Source organism: Protopterus annectens, chromosome 1.part1 (genome assembly GCF_019279795.1).
Source record: "Protopterus annectens isolate FY-2018-M chromosome 1.part1, PAN1.0, whole genome shotgun sequence".
Classification (NCBI taxonomy): Eukaryota; Metazoa; Chordata; order Ceratodontiformes; family Protopteridae; genus Protopterus; species Protopterus annectens.
Window position 1 is genome coordinate 81,611,559 of NC_056726.1, and position 20,069 is coordinate 81,631,627.

The following is a 20,069-nucleotide window of genomic DNA, read 5'->3' on the forward strand; positions in this document are numbered from 1 at the left end:
ATTAATAGATCAGTCATATGTCAAAATGGAAAGATTATTGGGAGCTAATTAGTATGCACTTCATGAAAATCTCCTTAACACATAAAAATATGATTGTAAATAACTCCATGTTATGGTTACTAAAGGAATTTTGTACTTCACCTATTACACCTAAATATATGGTTTGTTACCCATTAAATATTATTATTAGCTATCGTAACTTTATATTCATGCATCCTAAGTATAGGGAATGGAATTTTATTATATTCCTATAATGTATACTCAGGGTATGCTTTTGTCATCTACTTCTGAAGGAACTCATTTAGCTATAGATAATGATCTAAAGTACTGGTATCAGTTGATATCTGATAATAAAGTTAAAAATCTAGATTTCTTAAAACAAGAATTTGATCTAAGAGAAACTTGCTGGTTAGAGGTTCAGACCTTTAGACAACATCTCATTAATAAAATAGATCTAATGTCTATAACAGTTAAAGAATCTATTCCAACACTGATTGATTACTTGATATTAAATTTACAACATAAAGTTTCTGATAAAGGTAAACTTTCATACATACATAAAATTATCAGACAAGAAACTTTTACAGTGTAGATACATACTGGAATTATTTCACTTCTATTAATGGGGACCCACCAAATCAACAAGATAAACAATATATATTGGAATCTGCCTATAGAACTACGTCTTCCATTGTCTGGAGACTTTATACATGGAAATTTTACATAGATCTTTTATACACCTTTGATGATGAATAAAATAAATAAAGATAATCTATGTAAGAGATGTAATGTAGAAATTAATGCTGACTGGGCTCATATGTTTTATGACTGTATAAAATTGAAAGAATACTGGAAGTCAAATAATGAATTTTTGCAGGGTCTTTTTACAGATAATTTCATTATTTCTAAATCTCTTATATTATTCAACACACCTGTACCTCAAAGTGTTAAAAAGGTTAAGCTTCCCTTGTTACGGTCTATTCTAGCAGTGGCTAGGAAAATAATAACCAGAAATTGGATTTCAGATACACCTCCTTCGTTCAATGAATTTAAAAATGTTATGAATATAGTGTGCCATATGGAAATAAACACAATTAGGTCAAGAACAACTAGAAAAACATCTTATTATATTGTATGGGATAATTTACAAAATTTGTTAAAAAAATCCTAATTTCAATAGCATGGTATTTTAGTTTAATTTATTGATCTGATTGTAGTGGATGTCTTTGTAAATACTTTAGTTGTTTTGTTGAATGTTATAATCATATCTATTTTTAATTACTTGTATAAAATTGTTATGATATTTCTCTTGTATGTTAAAACAATAAACCTGTTTTGAAAAAAAAAAAGAAGGCTTACATGCCTTCTTCCCCAATTCACTGCATACTATCTCCAAATTAGAAGGCTTGCCTGCCTTCTTCTTTCTCTTATCGACTTCTGCCTTCCACAAAACTATATCCGAAGGCTCAACTACATTCTGTGAAACTGAAATTCCGCAGCAAAACTCTTATGGCTTTATTTCTTTCCACCCCTGCATCTCGAGCCACCACTGCACTCAGAATGGAAGTAGGAAGTCCATGATCGTGAAAACCTCCTACTTGCAGCAGCAGAATATGGGATGTTCCCTGATGTCTAGGCCAAATTTCCCCTAGTAGTATAAAAATACAAGGTCTCCCCAAGAAGAAGCTACTAGCCTAGTGGTACTAGCCTGATAAACAAAGGATAAAGAAAGAAAGAAAGAATGCTGCAGCCATTGCTAACATGGCTGCCATTATGTGCACCATTTTTTTTATTTATTGAAATATGTTTACCAAGGTTAGAACACTTATCACAAGTGACCAATTTCTGTCTCAGCTGAGAATGCAAACAAAAGTTAGAATTATATTTCATGAGAAACAGCACGAGTATAGAGGCAATGCACATCTGTAAATATCATTATTTAACAAAAATGTAAAGAGAATATACAGTTACAATATACATTATTTATGATAAATCAATACAAATCTCATTTACAAAGTGAGGTGCTTGTGTTATATTTTGGGTCTATATCATATGAGTGAATCGCACAAATTGCGAACGCTCATAATATCGAACGTACCAGACTTCGAACTTCCTATTGCTGGTGGCTGCGCACCCCACACCCCCCGCTAAATATATATTCTAACTCCGAGATAGCACTACAGTGAGGAAAGTGCAAATATTCCATTCTTCACTGTACTGTGATCTCAGAAAAAGCACTTTGAGGTCCGGTATGTTTGATATTATGAGCGTTCGCAATTTGTGCGATTCGCTCATATGATATAGACCCTTATATTTTCAGTTGTGTACTGTCTAAGTGGCAATGATAGGATAGTTAAGTGGAATGAAGGATATTAGCATCTGTGAGTAGCTTGACAGAGAAGTTATGGTATGCAAAAGATTATGTGAGTGAGAAGTGTAAATTGGTACAATAGAACGTGTCATATAAGGATCATGAAGAATGTTACTAGTACCAGAAATAGACAGTGATTTAGCTCAGTTAGGTAATATGGTTGGATGACAAGCAATAGCATTTCACTGATGAGAAGAGGTGGGCCTTTGGTTGTGTCTTAAAGTTTGGACGTAGTATAGAGAAGCCATAATCTATACAATAGAATTTAGTTTTTTTGGGGGGTGGGGTCAGTGTTGGGGCAGAGTAGTTGCAGTTTCTGCAGATAAAAGATTAACGTTGCCTAGTTTGGCTAATAGTGAAGAGAATTTCTTGTTGACTAGGAAATATATAGTTGAGATCCTATGAGAAGGTCAAACATTTGTTGAACAGAAAGCCATTTTACTTTTTTTCAGTGTTTTATAGTGAAGTTCATTTTTAGGGGGACTGGGTAGTAAATCTACAATTTCATCAGTTATTGTTTGAAGGTGTATGATGTTTGTTTTGGATGCTAAATTAATGAGGGGCAAGCTATATTCCAGTTGGGAGAGTAGAATGCCTTTGCTTATGGCTGTTCTGGAGGTTTTAGTAAGAATGGGGGGGGGGTTGTTGGCCTAAAATAAGATGTAATTGAGGTGGTGGGAAAATGTAAATGCCAAGGTATTTGAAAGAGGTAGTGTTTTCTCTCAGGGTATTATTGTGGTCATAGGTATGCAAAGAGTTTTGAGTTTTCTAAATGTCTGTTTAATATCAAAAATAACAGTTTTAATTTTGTTGGAGTTGAGAATATAACTTTTTTCAGAGATCCAGTGGATTACAATCAGGAAATCTGCTTGCAGATTTCTCTGTAGGTTGGTACTGAGTTATTTATGTAAAATAATATCAGGCCATTTCTGTAGATCAAGACAGGGGACTGACATATGTCAAGAGGAAGTTTATAAAGATGGAAATTCAATGAGGAGCAAGTAAGGGACCTTGTGGTACTCCTTTTGAAAGTTGACTGACTGGGAAGTTGAGGTATGAATTCTGACAGAATAGTGGTGATTGGTGAGGTTTTAAACTCAGGGTAGGAAATTAAGAATAATACCTATTTGTAGTAGGTGATGGTGCATGATGTAGTCAGCAAGGCCAAAGGCTTTTAGAAGGTTAATAAAATGGTGTCAATGAGTTGGCTCTGTCCATAGCTAGTAGAATTTCATATGTGTGGGTCCATAGGGCTCTGAGTATGCTCCCACTGTACCGCAACCCATACTGCTTATGTGAAAGGAGGTTGTGGGCAGTGATGTACTGAGGAAGTTGAAAATAAATAATTTTTTCAAGCAGTTTGCCTAGACTGGGGAGGATAGAGACCGTCTTGTATTGGAATAATTTGGTGGAGTTAAATGCTTTGGGATTGGGCTGATAATGGCTATTTCCATATTTATGGCCTGCGGCATCGGACCTTATAACACCCCTGGGCAAACGTTAATTACACATTAACACACACCCTGTCAGGCATTATTGCTTACATGTTTGACTTGTTTAAAGTTAAATTAATGTAGAGAGGTGGATGTAGAAGGCTGGGGCATCACTGTGAGTGTATGAGAGCATGGGTAGGTTGGAAAAGTTACAGAGGAAGTCAGACAGAGAGAAAGAGAATGGAAGTGTTGCTGTTAGTGGGTTGTTTTGAATATCCCTTCCTCTGAATCTGTGCACTTCCTTACAAAGTTGTTTTGCTGATTTAGCTAAAGATATTTGAAATGCTTTCATATGTTGTTTTTTGTGTTATTGTATTGCTTGTTTGATGAGGTTTCTAAGCTGGATATATTGTTGCCACTTGGTAGGGTAAGGGTTAATGCACGGAACCCTGAGCTATTTTCTCCATTGCGCTGCCATGCTGTCTGTATTTTAGAATCATCCACACACAGTGCATGGCTGCTACCTACGCCACTTTATGCTATGCAATGCACTATTTATCTATAAGTTTGTGTCTAGGTTAAGCATTATTATACTGACTGCTCATTGACTGGATTTAAATGCACCCTTTTCATTTATCATTGCCCTTACTTCAAAAAAGCATGGGAGACCATCTTTGACAACTTACTGAACTTAAAGGTGGAAGATAAAATAACAATGGATTTGTGTGTATGAATAGGTTCATAGGTACTTACTAGGCCATTGATCTGTGAGGATCTTAAGAAGCCTAGCATTACATTCCCATGATAGTTTTTAGTCCTTATATTTTATATGCAAAAGAATGTGCATGGACATTTACATGTTTAAATGTGTAAACTCTTCTATTTATGGAGGTGGATCGCTAATAATTATTAATTTGTGCTTTAAATGTCATTGCGCAATGTATGAAATTACATTGTTTTCAATGCAAAGATTTTCTTATAAATAAAATATGCACGTCATAATGTTTTACATCTGAGGGTTATGCCTTCTCATACTGTATAAATAAATACAGAGAAATAATTCAGCAGTCACACATTTTCATTACTTGTTGTATACAATCCAGTTCCACTTTAATAAACCATGCTATCCAGCATTTGTCAGCATTTGCCTACTTTTCCTTCATAATTCTAACATTTTTACTGACAGCAAAACACCAACCTGAACCCAGTGCACAAATTTTTACTGCAAGGCACATAAATACATGAATTACCCCCTAAAACTATGAAAAGACTGAACTCCTTTTATTGTACAGTAATTTAAATAAATACTAAAAATAATTAATGCTCACTGAGTATGTGTTTGAATACAAACATTTAACAGTAGACAACACATCTAGTTATGGTGTACAACAGCTTACAAGCATGCTAAATGAATACACAGCAGTTTAATAAAGGTGTCATATCAGTTTTAGTGCATGCAGAGTGTTAGTAGGTACAGTAATAGCAGGACTGGTATTTACACATCAAGCAACAAATGTTCACAGTTAGTAAGTGAAATATATTTGTGAATACGTATGTCTATAGGGCCATAGGACAGTAGTAATAGTATTGGTATATGCAACATTTTACGGAATTTAAGGATTTGAAGCAGGTACAGAAGGACTATATAACTATATAACACTAGTATGCACACCTATAGTGCAAGTTGGGAAGGAGATAAAACCTAATGAAAGGTAACTGAAGAAGACTGAAACAAATATTATTTGAATGTCTATTCAAAGCTATGTGAAAAAAGTGTTGGGATGTTGAAACACGTTGACTATTTTAATTGGTTAGTATTTGTGGCTGTTCTGTGTTATAGTAAAATATAAGGTGGTATCTGGATACTCTGTCATCTATGTTGCCAGACATTTTTGTTTACACAGTAGATCCTTAGAACTTCATTTGAAGTTTCTACTGGAGGAGTGCTAGGGAGGGTGCTAAGTATAGGGCAAGGGGGTTGAAAATATTTTCTGTGCTGGAAAATAATGTGTATATAATTGGTTGCATTTTCTGATGGCATCCAATTTAATGTATTGGGTAATTTCAGTAGGTGCAGGTTAGAAAATAAACATAAATGTGGTAATTCTGAAGTAGGCTGATGATATTTTAGTTAAACAGCTTTCTTCTTGTTTATAATAATGTTGTTGGTGGTGGTGGTGGTGGCAGCGCCTTAAAACAATTTTGGGTTGAGCCAATATATCAGAGTTATGATATTGTATTATAGGCAGTCTCTGAGCAGAAACTGCAGCAAATGATAGGAGACTGCAATGCAAAACTGAAGGCATTAAGGAAGACACTGAGAGCAGGCAAAAGAAGAATATTGAAATAGAGATATGAGGGAAAACAGTGGAACAGGTTAACAATTTCAGTTATCTGGGAAGGATGGATGAAGAAAAGCATTAATAAGGAAGTCAAAGCTAGAATCAGAGGTGCTGTAGCCACCTAGCACAAAATGATAGGGGCAATGTGTGGCAGAAGAATACCAATGGGGTTGTAAAGTAAGGTGCACACAACAGTGATGTTGCCACTGCTTCTGTATCACGCAGAAACCTGGGCAGTGATGGTAGATTGGTTGAGGAAGCTTGAGATGGAGATGCAGTTCCTGAGATGGATATTAGGGTACACACTGTGGGACAAAGAAATGCAGATGTCAAAGCAGAAGTCAAAGTAGCACCAGTAACCAAGAAGGTTAAGGAAAACATATTATGGGGACATTTGTTATGAAAATCACTAATATAAATTTTCACAGCTACTGACAGCAAGTAAGCTATCTTACTGCATATGTTTACTATAAAACTACTGTTTCATTATTCAAATGATGACTCAGATCCAAAGTCAGCAACATTTAGTATAGCAATACACACAGCATTATAAATATTCCTAATGCTAGATGATAAAAATAACATTTTTCTAAGATTTACTATTATCTCTACAGTAAATGAAACATAAGTATAATTCTCATATTTATTTTTATTTTATTTATTTTATTTTACATTTGTTAACCGAGTGTGTCTGACTGAGCCATAAAGGCCTTTTTTCAGCAGAGGCCCGGGGAGAAAAGCTCCACAAAGAAAAATTACAGACACATTTAGTTATTTAGACATGATCAGTATAGACACAAATTACAAGAGACATGTTTTTACAGTGGTATGCGGCACATAAACAGTTACAGTGGAGAGAGCAAGCAAAAAAATATTAATTTTAAAAATAAAAGTAATTAATAGATTTGTGGTGTACAGCTGAAATTTGAAACATAGATAGAATACATACATAGTACACAGGTACAGTACATATATTGTAGATTAGCCAGTGTTTGTGAGTAAGATTGAAAACTATTATCAAGTGCTCTAGATTTAGTATGTATATGTTATCCACTTTCACTAGGGGGAGCAATCATGGTACTGCCAACTTTGCTTGCGATGTTGCCTGATGAGGTCTTTAAAGGAGGCTTTGGATGATGTGTTTTGAATGCTAGTAGGGACAGAGTTTCATTTTTTAGCCACTGAACTACTATATAGTGCATCTCCAAAGCTATTGTAGCTGTTGGCGACTTCTAGTAGTAGTTTGCTTGATGATTTAAGAGGCCTTTTGGCTGAGTAATGTTGTACTAGGTTTTTGAGGGCAGGACACATTGGGGAGGTAATAGAATGACAGAGGCAGAGCTGATTGTAGGTTAGGAGGTTGGGCAGTTCAAGCCAGTGGAGCTGTCTCAAAGCAGTACAGTGATGAGTTCTATATGAGCAATTTGCAGCAGAGCGGGCAATTCTGTTATAGCAGGCTTCCATTTTGCTTAGTTCAGTTTTGTTGAGATTAGTCAGAATGGGAGATGCATAGAGTAGGGTGGATAGAAGTTGGGAGCGAGCAATGGCTGATCTTGTGTTGTTGGTAAGAAATGGTTTGATACGGTAGAGTGACCCCAGTTTGGCATGTACTTTTTTAATAGTTAAGTTGAGATGACTATCAAATTTAGGTGGGAGTCTATGGTTATTCCCAATAGCTTAGCCTGTGCCACTGGAGCAATTGGAGCAGCATTTGTGGAGTAGATAGTGAATTGACTGTTAGTGTTTTTTTAGAACTGGTTATAATCATAAGCTGAGTTTTCTTTGGATTGAGGATAAGTTAGGCTTTGGTAAGGTAGTTTTCAACATCAGAGGATGCTAGTTGAGTTGTTTGCAGGAGAGTGGGAATGTTTTGTGCAGTACAGATTAAGGTAGTGTCATCTGCATACTGAATTATAGATGCATGCTGTGTGGAGGTATGGAGGTCATTTGTGAAGACTGTGAATAGTAGTGGTCCTAAGATAGAACCCTGTGGGACTCCTATAGTAATGGGCAGCTGAGGAAAGAGAGAATTTTCCCATTTCACAGCTTGGTACCTGTTGGTTAAGTAGCTTTGGAACCAGGTAAGAGTGGAATTTGATAGATGATATTGGTTTAGTTTGTTTAGCAGGATTTGGTGTGAGACTGTGTCAAATGCTTTGGACATATCCAAAAAAAAGAGTTGACACTTGTAGGCCTTCATTTTTGAGATGGTTTACTGTGTCTGTGAAGCAGAGGAGAGCTGTAGTGGTACTATGAGCAGGTCTGAAACCATGCTGAGTAGGTGACAGGATGTTGTTGTCTAGGAGATAGTTTAGCATCTGGGTATGAATGCATTTTTCTAGGATTTTGGCCAGGGGGGAGAGTAAAGCAATGGGTCTATAGTTATTAAGTTCAGTGGAGGTCCCGCCTTTATGCATGGGTGTAACATAGGATATTTTCCAGAGTTTGAGCACATAGTTTTCAACAACTGATCTGTTTATGAGAGTGGAGACTGGGATAGCAATAGCATCTGCTGTGAGTTTCAAGAAATAGCTGGAGAGTAGGTTGGCTGCTGTTGATGAGATTTTTAGTTTGAAAAGCATGCTTTTGATTGAAGTGGTGGAAACTGTTTGGAGGGTAAAGCTTCTATTAGTGTTATTTGTGTTGGGGGGGGGGTAGTGAGGAAGGAACTGTCCTGTGATACTAAGGATAGAATTGAGTTCAAAAAGTAGGAGATGAATTGTGTTTCGATGGGAACTTTAGTGTCAGGGGTGGTTGGTTTGGGGGTAGCCTTTTGGGTGGATTTTAGTAGCTGGATTACATTTTTGCAAACATTTTGTGGGTTCTGTTGGTATTTAGTTTTTAATATCGTGTAGTAGGATTTTTTTGTCCAGCCTAATGCATTTTTTTCCAAGGTTGCGCAGTTCTTGGAACTTAGTTGGGCTTTGTGTTTCTTTGTTTTTTTGATAGTAAAGCCAGGCAGTGTCTCTGGACTTGAGGATTTGTTTGGTTTCTTTACTGAGCCATGGGTTTGTAGAGGTTCTAACCTTGATTTTGCGCAATGGAGCAACAGTGTCTAGGTGTTGTAGAAATGTTTTGTTGAAATATGCTACAGCCTGGTCAAGTGGGAGGGTTTTTAGGGGGTCCAGTCATAGTTATAAAGTGTTGAGGACCTCAGGAGAGAATTTTTGTTGTGTTTCTAGTGGATATATAGTTTGTGGTTTTGCATATGCTTGTTCTACTACGTATAAAGTATATTATGTTGTGGTCACTTAAGGTGTCTGGGAGACTGCCTGTGTGAGGGTACAATGTGGGGTTGTTAGTTAGGACCCCGTCAAGGATGGATTCCCTTTTAGATTTTTTTATCACATCTAGTTGGAATTTGGACTAGCTGCTGGTAGCCATGGAGATTTATTAGATTATTTGTTGGTTATGATATACAGGTGAACCAATCTAGGTTGAAGTCCCCCAGAATAAGGGTTTCTTGTGAGTATGTGGAAAAACACCAGGATAAGAAGTCTTCAAGGCTAGCAGGTGTATTATCAGGTGGAATATAGATCACAATTGTGGTGATGACCTTTTTAGGGTGAAGTTGAAGTTGTGAGATAAGTATGTCCCAATTATTGGGGGAGGGGTAGGAGTTTGGTAATTGATGGACAATTAAGTTGGACTTGTACACTAAGACAGTTCCACCCCCTTTACGAAGTGGTCTGTCTTGTCTAATGATATTGTAGCCGGTAGGGAAAACTTCTGAGTTAGCTGTTTTTATTTAGCCAGGTTTCTGTTAAAGCAACTATGTCTAGGGAGTAGTGTGCTATTGTGGCCTAGAATTTCAGGGATTTTATTTTTGATACTTCTAATATTAATATTTAGCATTAAAAGATGGTTAGTTTTGCTGCTGTTGTTGATTTGCCCAGGGATGAAGAAAGTGGGGGTGTTATGTTCTGACATTTGTGTTGGAGCAGTTTGTGTTGGACAGGATGGTTTTGGGCCTGGATTGGGGTGGATATCCCCACTTATGGTGAGCTTGGAGTTAAAATGGTTATACAGATGTTGGAGTTTGGTGAGGAGTGTGAGAAAGTATTGTGTTTTTTTGGAGTAGGAATGAGAGCATATATGTGTTTAGTTCTGAATTGGTCCATTATGTAGTTCTTGAATAACTGTGGGCAGATATTATTATAATGTGTGGTGTCTGCATACGAGAGTGCATAATGTGGTGTTGTGCTACTAAGTTTAGGGATATTGCTAGAGTGATAACTTGTGGTGTTGTAAAGAATTATGAGAAGACAGACTAGACTTAGTTGTGTGATAGTCATGGTTATAAAGTTTAAGTTGTTTCTAGGTGGGGGGGTTCTGAATAGGAATTATAGGATTGCACTATATGTGGATGGGGAACTAATGTGGGTGATGTAAAAAATGCCTAGTGGGAATGAGAGTGATTGGGAGTATTTTGTGTGGAGCAAGTTGGTGTGGTATAATGTGATATGACTTGAGGAGCTGTGATTGGTGGAGGTGATGTGAGGGTGAGCTGTGGGTGTGGCTGTGATTATTATAAATGTAGAGGTAGTGGGGGTGGGAGGGAATAGGGGGCAGGGCAGGGGAGCGGAGAGAGCCCGAGTGTTAGCGAGGGCGAACGGAGCGGGGCAGAGCCAACCAAGACAAGAGAAAAAAGTAAGTATTACTTTACAAATCTGAACACTTTTAAAACAAATTCCTGAGGTCTAATGGCTTAACGGCAAGCAGAATGTAATTGCTGAAGAGCACCTGTGTCCTGATGGGAGACTAGAAATTTAAAGATGGCTCCATACTCAGCAGGATTCTAATATAGACTTTGTATTGGGGGAGGGAGATAGCACAAGGGGTGCAAACCAGGTGGAATGCAAAGAAACCAGAGAGGCAATCAGTGGAAATCAGTGAAGGCCTCAGAGGGGGTATGTAATAATTTAAACTACCTGTAAAGTGAAGGAGAGGAGAGACAGCAAAGTTTATTAAGGTTGGGAGTGTGTCTTCACATTGACTTGCTGATTAGTAACCAGTTTGTGCACAGATTAGAGTAGGGAGATACATGAGCAATGAAGGGGAATGTATAGAGATGCAAATAAACAGGTGGGCCTCCAAGTGATACAAACTAAGGCAGAAAGCACTGAGAGGGCTGCTTGATGGTTAATTTAGTCACAGGGATGTGAATTAAATGTATACTGTCTATTTGACAGGATTACTGTACTAGCTGGGGGGGGGGACAAGGCTACAACAGTCAGTTTTATTAGCAAGCTGAGAACTACTAAGAAATACTGCTAATATACTAGCTTCACTCTCATAAAACATACAAGTAGAATGCCTGGGTGGACTGACCTTGCTCTTGAGGCTGAAAATGTATATCCTTGTTTAGTTTGCAGTACTGATTCCTTCTTATACTGTATGGGTGGAATGGTACCCGCAGACTGCAGATTTGCTTGAGTATGCTCAGCAAGCAGAATGTAATTGCTGAAGAGCACTTGTGTCCTGGTGGGAGACTAGAAATTTAAAAGAAAATTATAATGTAGATATCTCCAAAAGTAATCACTAATTAATAAATTAAAAATGGAATATGTTTTAGTTTTTACTAATGACTATACTGGCCACATTTAGGAAAAAAAGGCAAAGGCATACATCTAGTATTACCTCTCCTATTTGATGCATTGGTCAATATTCTAGTCTGAGAATAAGAGAGGAAAATATCTATTTCTGACCCTTCAGTTTCACATTATAAAGTGATGATTTATCATCAATCATATACATAAAGGATTACCCTTTTGTAAAGTTAGCCTAATTTTTCACTAATACCGCTGTCATTCATAATACGTAAGCATGTTATAATCTTAGAGTTTCAAAATTAGTTTTATTGCTCTGCTTTTACCTGTTACTAATATTCTTATAAGACTCAGCTCTATCAGAGAAATGTTTTATACCTTGGTAGTCCCTCTGGCATTGGCATAATGCAACAAATGTGTAGTTCAAAATATACATACATACATATTGTATACACACACACACACACACACACACATATATATATATATATATATATATATATATATATATATACATGCACACACATAGTGGTTTTGCATATGCTTGTTCTACTATATATATATATATATATATATATATATATATATATATATATATATATATATATATATACTGTAAACATTGTTCAATGCTCAGACTATAAATCTTCAAGTAAAAATGTTCATTTGTTTCTCTAACCATTGCAGATCATCTACATTAAAAAATAACTCTTGTTTTCCATTCACATCTTCTGGAATAGTAATAATTGTTCTTTCAAACCATAGTGAGAAGAGAGAAAAACAGCTATTATAGGCTTTAATTTTAACAGCCAAGAGTGTCATATATTAAAGTTCGATCATCATCATTCACACAAATATGAGATTTACTCTCTTGTAAAGCTAATATGTATATTCATCAATACCTTTCTCGTGCATAATGTATTAACATATAAGGAAATTAAAATGTTTCAAAGACAGCTTCATTCCTCTACTTACAGTATACCTACAAGAAATGTTTTGTACGTCTCAGTTATTGCACACAAGCTCCTTATGCATTTAGGGTATTTTAGATTTATACCTCTGTTGTACATGTACAGTCTATCATCTAATCCATAGCCTGTACATCTTCAATTATAAATGCTTATTCCATCAAATTATCATGTACCAGCTGCAAAGAGGAAGAAAAGAAAAAAAAACTGCTTTCCATTCAAATTTTATTGCGTATTATTTCATTCTTTCAAACCATCGTACACCAGTAACAGTGCAAAAGAATACTCCTGTCTTTCAACTTGAAACTTCTTTTTGTACTGATCTTATATTATCCAAGTACTACAATCACCAGTATAATCCATTTAAGCATCATCAAGAGAGACATACATGGGAAACTTTTCTTATTTTTAAACACATCCTCTGCTTTGGTAAATGTCAACACATCACCTGTCCAATAAGTCTTCAATAAAGCATGGAATGTCAGTCTATATTTCAGTTTACTCCTTTTATATTCTTGAATTGCCTCCATATCCTTCATTTGTTTGTTTAGGTGCTGTCTTTGAATAGTGATACTCAAAATAAGTTGACCAGCCACTAAACTATTCTTCAAGGTTGCCATAACTATCACAAAACATATTCTGTTAAATGGCACAATCCAGATTGCATTATCAAAGCTTTACATTTCCCATAGTTATTCTCAGATCCATTCTGAGGTAATGCTGTCACTTTTCAATTCCAAATAAATTATTTGTAAATCTTGTGCACTGTACTATCTTTGTTTTCACAATGTCCACTAAATCCACACCAATCAATCTCATTTTTTTTTCCTTTTCTTTTTTTGTGGATCTTATCCTCCATTGCAATTAACTGCTGTATTACATATTCTCATTTGTTAAGTCATTTCATCTGCAATGCCATACAACTCTACAATGTATTGCTTAATCAACATCATGATGATTTGCTGATTATAGAGAAACTCAGTATCCACAACTCCAGTTGCCTCAATCATTTTACATAACCAGCCAAAAGCCTGATAAATGACACAGTTTGTGTTGAATCTCTCCCAACACTTTCACCACTTATTTTATGTGAAATGGAAACAGCGCCTTCACATCAGCATCACACAGTATGGAAATGGACTGCCCCTCTCAATCATTGCTACCATTCATCTCCTCTCAAAAACACATACTTTTTCCATGTTGTAATTATTTCCCCTGCTGCCTGCCAATCAGACCATCTGTCAGTCAATTATTCTATTTTTTTCTTTCACTGGGCGTGCCCCTGCTGACAAGATTCATCACTGAGGACACATTTGGATGTGGTTTGAACATTTTTCATTGTTTTCTCCCTGGCCCTGTATATGCTTTTACCCAGTAAAGTACTAGGGAGGGACATCCAGTAGGCTGTCCAAATATGGCATCCCTTTAATTGTGGAAGGAGGATTTCCTGCAGAAAGCATTACTCCTCCCCCATGGCACAAATAGTGGTCTTCAGTCTCCACCAGGGAGATAGCACTGCCCTGTAAACCTCAGAGAGTATATAATGCATGCCCTCCCAGAGGGGAGAGGCAAATGAATCATGCCTTTTTACCCCTCCCCTTCCCTGCCTAGGATCTACATTACCAGGACCATTAATAAAAAACCCTAGATCAAAGCCAAGGTTCCATCCATCTGCACTACAGAGCCAGGCTAAAATCTTATATTTTCTACATTGTTTTATATATATTAGTAGCATAAATATCACCTCAGTCTCCTCTGAAAAGAAGTTACTAGCTTAGTGGGGCTAACCCAGTCAACAAAGGATAAAATAAATACATAAATTATATCATCAATAACTAGCTTGCACCTTCACACACTAGGAGTCTTTATTGAGTTTTCTAGACCCGGGGTTGGGATGTGATTGTCCAAGTTGACTTACACGTTTACATTCCAGGGTCTGCACCAGCTAGCAGGATTCATCACCAAGGAAACAATTAGATGCTGAAGCCACTAACGCTTACAAGTTATCGCAGCCAGCTGTTATGATGCCAGTGTAGTGTTTCTTAGTGGAATGTTTTTGCTCTGTCTGGTTTCCTGTAAATGCAGCCTACACAGAAGTATTTTTTTATCTTCTTTTGACAATGGTACCAGTAGCAACATCCAGTGATTGATGAAAGTTGTTTGTTTCAAGCATTACAAAGTATTACATTGTTTACCAACAACAATACTTTGAATAATCTTTTGGTTGTTCAGTCCATTCTTGAAGTATTGCACCGTGGTATAGGAGATTCTGTGTATTGTATATATGAAATGTTAGCCACATCTTTACACACCTAAGTGAATATGCTTTAAGATGTATCAGCCAGCCTTGGAATTTTCCAGTTTTCTTGCAAATGTGTTTAGCAACTCTGAACTATTCTCAGATATTTTTGGATTGCTATGATTTTTACAGGTTCCATAAAGTTATCTTTATTCTGATTGTGTTTCATTCCTTTCTATGTTCCCTGAGCAGAGTAGTAATAGCTGGTTGATGAATGTGACTTGTTTAGGCATTTTGTATGATATTTGTAGGTAATTATATATTTTGTTTTCCTTTGCAGAGGAAGGAAAATGAATTGTTGATATACAGTGTAAATTATTAGTATTTAGATAATTTAGTTAGGAGCTACTAAGAAATGAGGTTTTGTCTTAGATAGCTATGATGTTTTGAATTTTGGAAGCTGGGATAGCTATGCCTTGAGTGCATAAACATAAAAGGATTGGATTTGTTAAGAAGGATATGGTAATTCTGTGTTTATGTGTTTCCTGATTTTTAGGGAAAGTGCTGTCTAGATGTTAAAAATGTTTTATTTAGAAGGGGTTTCTAAGAGTACAGTAAATTATGTATAACTTGAGAGGTTCATAGGTTCATGGAAGGTTACTAGGCTAATGGCCCTAGAGTCCTTATAAGCCTAGCCATATTTATCCCAAGTTGCCCCAATTGTCGGTGGTTAGGTGAGTGAAGTTTGCATAGATAAGGGACTATTGTAGTTAAAAATGACTTAATTACTGTTCTTTGACTTCTTTAGTGAGTAGTATTGTTTGTGACTTTAAGGTGGATATGGTACAAGGGGAGTTGTGAATATGTGTAAGACTATATAAGTAATGAAGGGAAAAGTGTCTGGGGATGGAGCAAGTTGGGTGCAATGTTAGACAGCCTACATGAATTGGTCATAAACAATAAGTTCAAACTTTTACACTGGGGTACTGCCTCTGAGATCGGCATCTCATGGGTCATGGTATTCTCTAGGTAACTAGGTGTTAAAATTACATGTTGTTGACAGGGATACTTACATCATTACAAAGCCCACTACTATGCTCTAACAACTGCAGTGATTCTTTTTCTGCAGTACAAGCCCACATAAAAATGAGTTTGCAGTTATCAAAAGAGAAGGCACTTTTGCAAAGTCTTTCATATTATATAAGCAATAAAAAAATTATAATTTACTTTCAGAGTTTAAAACGTAGCCCTGAGTTCTTTTCACCCACTGACGATCCTGTCTTCAGTATATGAACCTGCCTGATTTATATAATGATATATGCTGTGGAAATATCCACATGAAAAAAAAATATTGGCAGTATGACAGCAATTAAAAGGGTAATGAGAAACATGGTACTGCAATTCATTGGGACATGCTGCATCTGTCTCTATGGACAGGGCCAAATGACTGTCAACTGCCAGTTGTGCAAGATCAAAGAAAGTGAGGCACTTATCTTTTAAAAAAGCAGCATGCCCAGGAACAAAAGTCAACTCACACTTTGCAATAATCTTAAACTCCCTTGCTTATTTTTGTTACTTCCGTCTATTGGCACTTATGATGCCTGGTAATGTCCAAACTTCTGTCTGTCATATCACTGTTTATACTGTTTTGAATGCATTTGCACTTTTTGGATTGAGTCAGACCTGCCAAAAAAGCTTAAACCATCTGTGCCTTGCTAATTTCCTATTCAGTAGTGATACAGAATATTACTTATAAGATTAGTACATTCAAATATCTCACCACCATGTCCATTTATGAGAAAATAGAAAGACAAAATTGAAACTAATTGTCTTTCTGCTTATAAGAAACCAGATTGCTAACACTAAGATTATGTCATGTATCTTAGTGTACATGAAAATGTTTCTTGATGTAATAAATATAAGGCAAATTGATGAATTGTTTTATGACAGGATTAACACATTTCTTAACATAAACTTTTGATCTGAGTCCTAGTAACACTTTGTTGCTGAAAAATAAAACAAAAAGCAACTAACTAATAGAATAAAACATTTTTCTGAGTGATATATATTTCTGTGTTCTATTTTCCAGTTAGTAAGTGTGGGTTACCTCCAGATGTGGAAAATGGAAATGTTATGCTTTGCACAGACACTGGACTACCCTCAGCATTTTACTCCTGTAATATTGGTTATGCACTGGAAGGAAAAGAAGAATTAATCTGTACAGACGGCAAATGGAACTCTGAGCCACCAGTTTGCACAGGTAAACAAATCTATGCGCACTTTGTAAATCACTGCTGTGAATTTGTTAAGCACCACAAACTACTATTTTATATTTAAATCGGTAATTTTTGAATGCGGCTCATTTAAATATTTCACAAAATTTAAACAGGTTCTAAAATAAGTACCTGAGTATTCCATAGATGAGCAGGTTTGAGTAAGTACAGACATTAATATGTGAACTGTTTTGATTAATGCATATACCTCAGGAGTCTCTTAAAACATTTTAAAGTTTTTTACCATCTCAATGGAATACATTGCACTGCTCTTTGAAACGTGGGCATGCATAATGCTCTTGGTCAGACTTAAGCTGTAAATTGTGTGTTGTTCCCTTAACAACTCAAGGCTATAGAAACTTGCTTTCTAAATGAAATCTACTCTGCCTGTCTGTTTGTCTGTCTGTCTATCCATCTATATATTTATATATTTATATATTCATCTAGCTAGTTAGCTTTCTCAATATCTGTGTTGGAAGGAAGATGAGCCAGACTACATTTTGGACTTTTCAGCCTCAGGTTAAAATAAATGCCATGCCATATAACATTTATTATACAGGTTAAGTTTATTCATAGAGATGTTGCATACAGTTCTATGCAGTTAATACAGGACTAGCCATTCTGATGTGTGTCAGAATTTCATATGGTTGCTCACATCATTCTATGCAGTGGATGTAAGATATAACACGCACCATGCAGATATAGCGTAGATACAGCAAAACATTGTGAAGTATGAATATAGATGTGCAGAGAGAAGCAGCATAAATTGTCAAATGTTTCAATAGCTATTCATTCAGAATCAGTGCATTTTTCAAGTCTGTCATCTGTAGACAATAGCAACCTACTCTGTGTTTAAATATTTAGGTTCATGTTATTGTCATTGGACAACTACATTTGGTTTTATTGAAATGGGAGGAGGGGGGTGAAAATATGGATCTATATCTATTTTTGTATTAATGAGATCAAGACAAGGTAGAGTTATGACCATGGTCCAAAGGGCTGCAGTTTAGTGAGATGTCATAAGTAAAGTCATCTCGGTCATAGTGAGCTTTTGTTTATGATGTACAATACAAGAGGGAGATGTAATGCTGTATCACTCTTCCTCATAAGTAGATCAATTCCTTTGAATATTTCATTGGTTCAGCAGAAACCTATGCTTGCCTCCTCATTTACCATTTATCCGGTAACATGAGGACATTTCTTAGAGAGTTCTTGGAGATTTTTGTCAGTTCACTGTAATCTATCCCTAAGCAACTGGTGGTGAGGACTTCAAACTCCAGATTGTTGAGGAGTCAGTTGCCTTTATATAATGAAATCATTTTGGATTGCTTTAGTTGTTACATCTGCTACCTATTGACCAGTGCATACTCTGGGCTTAATATTTCAGGTGAATGTTTCCACACATGTCCTTTTTAGTGGAATTAGTTACCTGCTCAGGTCACTGCATTGTTTGCTTTGCAGTTGAGCTTTGTTCAGGACTATACAAGCCCTTAGAGGATAGCAGGTAAATGATCCAGATGAACTTGTCAATATTAGCAACAGTGACATCCTCAATGGACATTTTTGTCCAGTGTTATGTCTACATCTTTCCCATTTTGTCCCACATGATATTTGTATGACCTTGAGCTACATACATGTAGGCTGACTAGGACAAAGTTAAATCACAAGTGGTGATGTATCACTCTGCTAGACTACAGGTTTCACCCTGTGGGACATTCTACTATCTCTCTATCTATCTATCTATCTATCTATCTATCTATCTATCTATCTATCTATCTATCTATCTACCTGTCAGATTTTCTGTCTCACCAGACCCTTGTTGTAGCAAAATGGCCAGCTGTACTCTTCCAAGTGATTGATCACAGGCTGTATTACCAAGGAAACTGCCTTTTTTCTCCTGATTAACGGGAATTAGCATTCATTTTTTTTTACTGTGCAGCTGACCTTGGTCAGTCTGGTTGTCCTTCTTAGTTTGCTGCCTAGAAAATACAGAAATTAAAGTTAAGATAATTTTTTCTAGTTAATTTATTTATTTTGTCTATTTGACAAACTGTTCTAATTTGATCTTCTGCCAATAAACAGCATACATACATGCATCTCATGAAACATAGTCAATTTTGTCTTCATCAATGGCCAGTAAGTAATTATCTGTGTCTTCGATATCATGGGCAATATCCAGTATCAGATTTTCACTTTGAGTTTAGTGTCAAGGTCCTTTCTACCTGTATTAAATGAGACGCTCATTAACACATTTTAAAAAAATGGGTTTGGACATGTAAAACGTGGATAACTATTACCCAGTCTTGAAATCTGAATTTTTTAACAAGGCTCTCTAGAAGGTTTTGTATATAACTATTTGCTGGAGTGGTTAAATTAGTAGTGTGGTACTGGATATCTGGTCTTGCAATGATTTGCGTCATACCATTCTAGTCTGCTCTGAGGGTGTTCTCCTTCGTTAATTCACCTAATTCACCGTCCTTATACAGACTTGACTGTGGAGTACCACATGGGTCTACCTTAGGTCCTGTGTTGATCAGTATGTGCAAGATGTTTTTTGGAGAAACTGCAGGATAGCTAGGGTAGGGTAAAGGGAGTAACTGCTTCAGGTAAAAAAGTGTTAAGCAGAGCAACTGGCCATCTGAGAATGATCCTAATCTCTATTTAGTGCATCCCAGCTTCAAAAAGCCAGTATTGCATTTGTTGTCAGTCCTGGGCACTGTAGCACTCCCTATGTGGTCTAAACTATAGCAATTGTTTGCTACAGTTTGAATGAAAAGAAATGTGTTTGTGTCTTTTATTTTTTAATTAAAACCTAAGTGCTGAAGTGCTCCATGCAAAGTACAAAATGTAGCAATCAATTTGCTACAGTTTAAAACAAAACAAACAAAAAAAAT

At 36.3% G+C, this 20,069-nt stretch overlaps 1 protein-coding gene across 1 annotated transcript in view; it reads left to right on the forward strand.

Annotated features, from left to right (window-relative positions):
• Positions 1-20,069, forward strand: part of TPO (thyroid peroxidase) — a 1,574,682-nt gene that overhangs the window by 1,486,220 nt on the left and 68,393 nt on the right. The window contains exon 10 of the mRNA XM_044086790.1: positions 16,992-17,162. Coding sequence (XP_043942725.1) covers positions 16,992-17,162 — 171 coding nt within the window. The remainder of the gene's footprint in view (positions 1-16,991; positions 17,163-20,069) is intronic.